At 44.0% G+C, this 6,000-nt stretch overlaps 1 protein-coding gene across 2 annotated transcripts in view; it reads right to left on the reverse strand.

Moving 5' to 3' along the window:
• Window positions 1-4,849, reverse strand: part of SRD2 (snRNA activating complex family protein) — a 78,576-nt gene extending 73,727 nt beyond the window's left edge. For both annotated transcript variants that reach the window (XM_087394282.1, XM_087394281.1), the window contains exons 1-2: window positions 4,516-4,849; window positions 4,156-4,211 (exon numbers count right to left, since the gene is read on the reverse strand). In XM_087394282.1, coding sequence (XP_087250408.1) covers window positions 4,156-4,211; window positions 4,516-4,716 — 257 coding nt within the window. In that variant the 5' untranslated portion in view covers window positions 4,717-4,849. The remainder of the gene's footprint in view (window positions 1-4,155; window positions 4,212-4,515) is intronic.
• Between the last annotated feature and the right edge of the window lie 1,151 nt (window positions 4,850-6,000).

Genomic DNA, 6,000 nt, shown 5'->3' on the forward strand with positions numbered 1-6,000 from the left:
CAACCATACACTCGCGGTAGTCAAGCTGGATACAGACCGAAGCTCTGATACCAATGTAACATGCAACGGTAATCTGATCATGTAATTCACAGCAAGACCTTCTTTAAACATTTAGCAAGGAATGAGCGTTGTTTACCATAGAGAGAGAAAGGAGATGAGGGTAGAGAAAGAGTCGAGTCGACAACCGATTGGGTCCCTCTACACACTGAGGGCCCCCTCCCCCAATCAGGGGAGAATTTGCTTTATACTTGGAGAACTGAGAAATACAAAGAACACTCTTCGAGAAAACACGGAACGCGCTTCTGAAGAGCTCACTGTGCACACGTATAGAAGACCCAAAGACCTGAGGCAACGCCGACCAGTACTAAGACCTTGATGCTGTCCACACTAACGATGTAGGACGCTTCTGCAAGGCAAGGGAGAGGCTTGTGCTGTCTACCGGAAATGCAGGGTTACTGCGTGAGTGAGAGAGTGATAGCTGAGAGTAATAGATACTGAACGAGAGTTGAGATATGACTGAGAAACTAGAGCTAAGAAGTAGGCTGTGTAGCCTGTAAAGAAAACTGAGAAAAGTTGAGGAGACAGTGTCCAAACCTCTCTCCGTTTGCTGGTCCAAACCTCCGACTGTTGTGCTGCATGGACACCTTCAGATCAGGCTGAACTGATGGCCAAGGGACTGAGTATAGAGTAGGGCCAGAACTGAGGATCTCAAAGGCTGCACAAGGAGGCTAGAGTGGAGCTTGTAGGAGAGCACTGAATGAGGAAAGAGGGCAGCCAAGGGGCCCTTTTATGGGGCTGGACTGAGCCAACCCAGTCTGTAAACAGCCGACTGAGTCGGTCTGTTTTACAGACTGGTTGGCCTACAACCAGCCTATAAAAAGCCCTCCCTGGCTCATTAGCCAGGGGAGTTTTTGGGCAGCCTTTGCAAGCTGCCTTCCCTGCTTACCTGTCCAGCCTTTGGGGACCCTAAAGGGACTCCTAACCTAGGCTAAGACCTAAACTATAAGATGGAAACACTTAACCTACTGTTCTCCAGTGGGTACTAGTGAACAAGAACTGACTTACTGACTTGACCTAAGGCTGAGAGACTGACCTACGTAGCTTGTGCCTGACTGTCCCTAGACAAGGGCTCACAAAGGGGTCATAGCATACGACAAAATCTCCTATCTGGGAACTATAATGCACTTGTCGATGTAGCCAGTGTGTCACCTTGCACCCAAGTGCAGGGGTGCGCCTTGTAGGCCTAGTTATAGTCAGTTAGTACTATTGGTACGGTTAGTTTATGCACCATCTAGGTCAATTAGAACACTTAGTCCAGTTAGGGCAGTTAGCCCTAGGGTTTTGTTATGTTGGCTCTCCCTTGAGCCTCCACACTTCAGTTTTGCAGCAATCTATTACAGCATCTCGTTTTTCTCCTTTTTGCTTCCATTTTTGAGCTTCCATTGCTTCCTACACCCAACAAGTCAAACCTGTCTCGGTGATGGTCTTGTGCTTCCGTTCAGCAACTCCATTCTTCTTAGATGTGCAAACTGTAGTAAGTTGCCGCTTAATCCCGTGCTTCTTGCAAAATCCATTGAACTCGGTACAAGTGAACTCCCCCGGGCCCCTCTATATGTGTGAAAGGCTCTGACTGCCTCCCCGGACTCCTTGTCTACTTGGGCCTTCCATTCTTTGAATTTCTCATAAACCTGAGACTTCTTGGCCAGGCAGTATACCCATGTCATCCGACTGAAATCATCCACAAATAAAAGAGAATAGCGTGAACCTGCAAATGAATTTGTTGACATCAGACCGCAAATGTCAGAGTGAACCAACTCGAGGGGCTCCTATGGGAACTTGTCCCTGTGTTGCTTGCCTCCAAGCAAGCCCTGCAAACATGGTCATTGCCTCCAATTGGTGGAAGTCCATCCACCATTTTGGACTTTTGCATCTCGGCCAATATGCGTACCTTCCACGGACTTGAACCACTCTTTCTTGTTGGACATGTGCTTCGAGGCTCCACTATCCACGTACCAGCCCTCCTTGCCTTTGCTAACTACATAGGTTGGAGCAGCACTCAATAATTATGAAGAGAGCGGCGGTAGTGACATTGACTGATTTAGTCTTTGGCTCTTCCTTGGCTTTGGACTCCTCCTTCTGCTTGAGGTCTGCCTTCTTGCGGCATTCCTCAGTTGAGTGACCAAGCTTCTCGCAGTAGAAGCATTTCATCTTCTTCTTCTTCTCTACATCCTCGGTCTTGTTGTTCTTGGAATCTTTGGACTTGCCGTTGCCTGGCTTGTCCCTTGCCATGAGTGCTTTCTCGTCCAATTGATTCGATGGTTTCTCCCGAGCCTCGCTCTGACTCCAAGGTCAATGTGGGGGATAACCATGCATGCCCTGTGAAGGGTGTTGGTAGTATCCCATTCATCATGACTCTAGGAAACATGATTTTCAATGTACTCTATGTACTGCCTTTGTGCAAGAATCTTTTGTCTGTCAAGCAGATGGACAAACACAACATGTCGTCCTATACGACGACGGCAAAGTCAAGGCAACTGGAAAGATGGTGACTCATGGTGTCGAGGAGCATGGGCTATATAGGCTCAACGCTTTGTTGGTGCACCGAGACCATGGCAGATCCAAATTATGGCATGAGTGGTTTGGTCACGTCAAGCCAGATGGTCATGAACATCGTCTCCCTCACTCATATCCAGATTGTATAACTAATGCTAGAGATTGAGGATCCAAGACGTGTTATCTGTTTCGTACAGATCCTTTAGGATGGCTCACGTCTCTCTAGACGTCTCCACCATTTGAATGTGGGGAATTACTACATCTACCGTTGTCCCTATCAACATGGCTAGGGCTTGGGCATCTTTCTCTTCCCATGCTGCGAGATCGTCTGCATCTACTGGAATCAAAATTCTTTCCTTCTTGTCCTGAACATCCTCTCGCCTCTCTTCAATACCTGTCACAAGCTTCCAGAGTTTCCAGGCGACGAGATGGCTCTGGATCTTCACTTTCCATAGGGATAGTTAGTCCCATCCAGCTTCCTAGACTCGCCAAAGTTAGGGATGGGAGTGTCGATTGGAGTCGCCTTCTTGCTGAGGAACTCCCTTCTAGATCTGGAAACCTTGCTCTGATACCATGTTGGAAATAGGAGGATAGAATCTCTCACACCTCACTCTCTGATCTCAGCTCATACAACACTCAGAAACCTCTTCATAGATGATCACACATATACTATGAAACCTTGCTGGAACAGCACATGAGAGAGAGAGAGAGAGAGAGAGAGAGAGAGAGAGAGAGAGAGAAAACCTAGACCATATTCTTCCACAGAGTGTGGGATAAACAAGCTCAGCCTCTCCTTCCTTAATATCCACATTGTCATTTCAGCGGAAATCCCAGAGTCCACCATTTGAATTAAAGTGAGCTTCCTTGGGAAAAAGTTGACTTTCTTGCTTGCCCATCATGCAAGAAGCGCAAAAATCTAGTAATTCTGGACAACAGGTACGCCTTCTACCACTCCACTTATATAGAGACCTTTGTCCAAAATACCATGTGCAACGACTTTGCTATTCTTGTCTAACATGTGTACACCCTAATAATCACACTCTGAATTCATCCCACTTATGGTCAGGCCCTTTCGGTTAAACAAACCTCCAGTAAGCTGCCCTCTGGCCCCCTAGAATGGGCCTGACGGTGAAGCAAAGACTCGAACAATGTAGTGTGCTAATCAGAACCATTCAGGCACAATTCACAGCTGCATTGTAAGCAAACATGAAAAGTCCTATCCATACCTCCTCGAATCTGCCTGCATACAAAAGGCTGAGAATTCCTGCTTGGATGGGATACTGGATTCTGATCATTTTTTAATACTAGACCATGATCTTCTTGATTGATGACCCAAATTCCAACGATGCATTTACAATTTCATTTGTGAATAAATAATTCAAGAAGTGGTCATTCGAATTCTTGCACATATATAAAGAGGCTTTAAACATAGCATGCATGTATTTAGGCATTCACGGTAACTCGATGCCAAACATTCATTGTCCCTTTCGCAACCTATATCCACAGCCATGCATCAAATCTTGCCATGATTTATTGCTCAAAATTTTATTTGGACCAAAAACGGAAATCTAAACCTCAACAGCAAATAAACTTTGTACTTACGAAAGATCGATATCATCAGCCTGTAAAGATTCTTCATTCAGCTCAGCTTGAAGAGCCTGTGATGACGATACAAACTCCTGTTAATCACCTTGCTCTAGATTTTCTGTGATGTTTCCTCGCAAATTCCTTTTCATCTTCTCATTATTTACTTTGCTCCTGAACATGATCGAATCAGGCTAAACAAAAGAGTGACTCTCAACTACAGGGTATGACGTGTCAACTTCTACTATGATGAACGACAAAGTATGAAGTTTCCACTTTCTGCATGTAATGCACTATTGCATCGCGTTCAAACATTGCAATCCAGTATCTGGGCCTGCGATAAAGCAGCACAGAAATATAAAATCAAGACAAGCTCACCATCAACAAGGCAACACAGGATCCCTGAAATTTCCTGACGCTGATAAGAGGAGAGACAAAGCCAGGTGTAAAAAGAGAACCGCCGGGGGCGCCAGCAGTGGAGGATGTTGCTGTTGCAGGTGCTGTAGCTGCTTGGCCAGAAGATTGAGGCAAAGGCAAATCGTTTTCCGCTGATGCTGAGGGAATTGCTTCGTCCATCATTAACAGGTACTACAGAGTACTATCGTTCTGGCAGCACAAGAATAAGGAATGAGCAGATTTTGAACTTAATGCCAATGATCTATTCTCCAAACCACTAAGGATACACAAATCAAATCAATTCCAACAAAAAGACATACTGCATACTTCATATTGGCTATAAATTTCATAACTTACAACATGCCATTTTTTTGGCATGCCAAAGGCAAAGCCATAGAGCTTGTTTTGTGCAATGGCCTTAAATGAATGCTATGATAGAAGGATAACCTCGGAGCGGATTTAAGGGTTGTCATAATCTAAGTAGGGAAAATTTCACCCTGTTTTATTTTTACATACTTACATTAGGTGCCAAAAAAACAATGCAATCTACGATTCAAGTGGAATTGGCACCATAGAGTTCAGTGAATTAACCCAAACTAACCTAACCTTGAGTAACTAACGTAACCTAATGGGGTGATAACCTAATGTAATGACCCATGCCCTCGTCACTCTAATTGTGCACATTTGTGCTATATATTGAGGGGGAGGAAATAATGGCATTATAAAAACAAGAGAGCACATGTTGTGCTCAATAGCACTGCCCTATTGATAGAGGAGGAGGATACTCATGAGTTGATTTGAGAGGGCTAGCCAGGGGGGGGGGAGAGAGAGAGAGAGAGAGAGAGAGAGAGAGATCACGCATGAACAAAATGTGTGTGTGTGTGTGTGTGTGTGAGAGAGAGAGAGAGAGAGATCCAAAATTAGAATTAAAAGGCATGGGCAAGGGAAGACCTAGCAAAATGATTAGAGGGACACTTTTTAAAAAAAACTGTTAGGAAAGCACTGCCTGCAGGGCAGTGCTAACAAATGTCAATATGTTATAAGCAAAATATGTTGCAGGAAAGGTTTCTATTCTCTTGGATGCGGGAAAGGTTTTGTTTGTATTGGTTTTGGTGTTGCGAGGTTTTTAAGTGTTTATGGAAGTTTGGTAGGGATGGGAAAAGGTTGGCGTACTAGGTTGATTGGGAAGGGTACTTTATTTTGTGGTCTTTCTATATGAAGAAGTTTGTTATGTATTTTTATTGGAATTTAGTGTGGCATTATGTGTATATATAAATTATAGAGTGATCTCCAATACGCATATGTTGTTCCACAATTATTTTTAATGCTAGGTATCTTAGTCCAAATGTGATCTAATTGTGTTCCGTATGTTGTTGTAATATGTTTGAACCGAATTGCATGATTGAACTTTTGCATAATTTGTTCTAATGTTTCTAATTCTTTTGTTTATTGTAGTATTTTAATGCT

Source organism: Dipteris shenzhenensis, chromosome 2, assembly GCF_047967505.1.
Source record: "Dipteris shenzhenensis isolate YYH24624 ecotype China chromosome 2, Dip_SZ_1.0, whole genome shotgun sequence".
NCBI lineage: Eukaryota > Viridiplantae > Streptophyta > Polypodiopsida > Gleicheniales > Dipteridaceae > Dipteris > Dipteris shenzhenensis.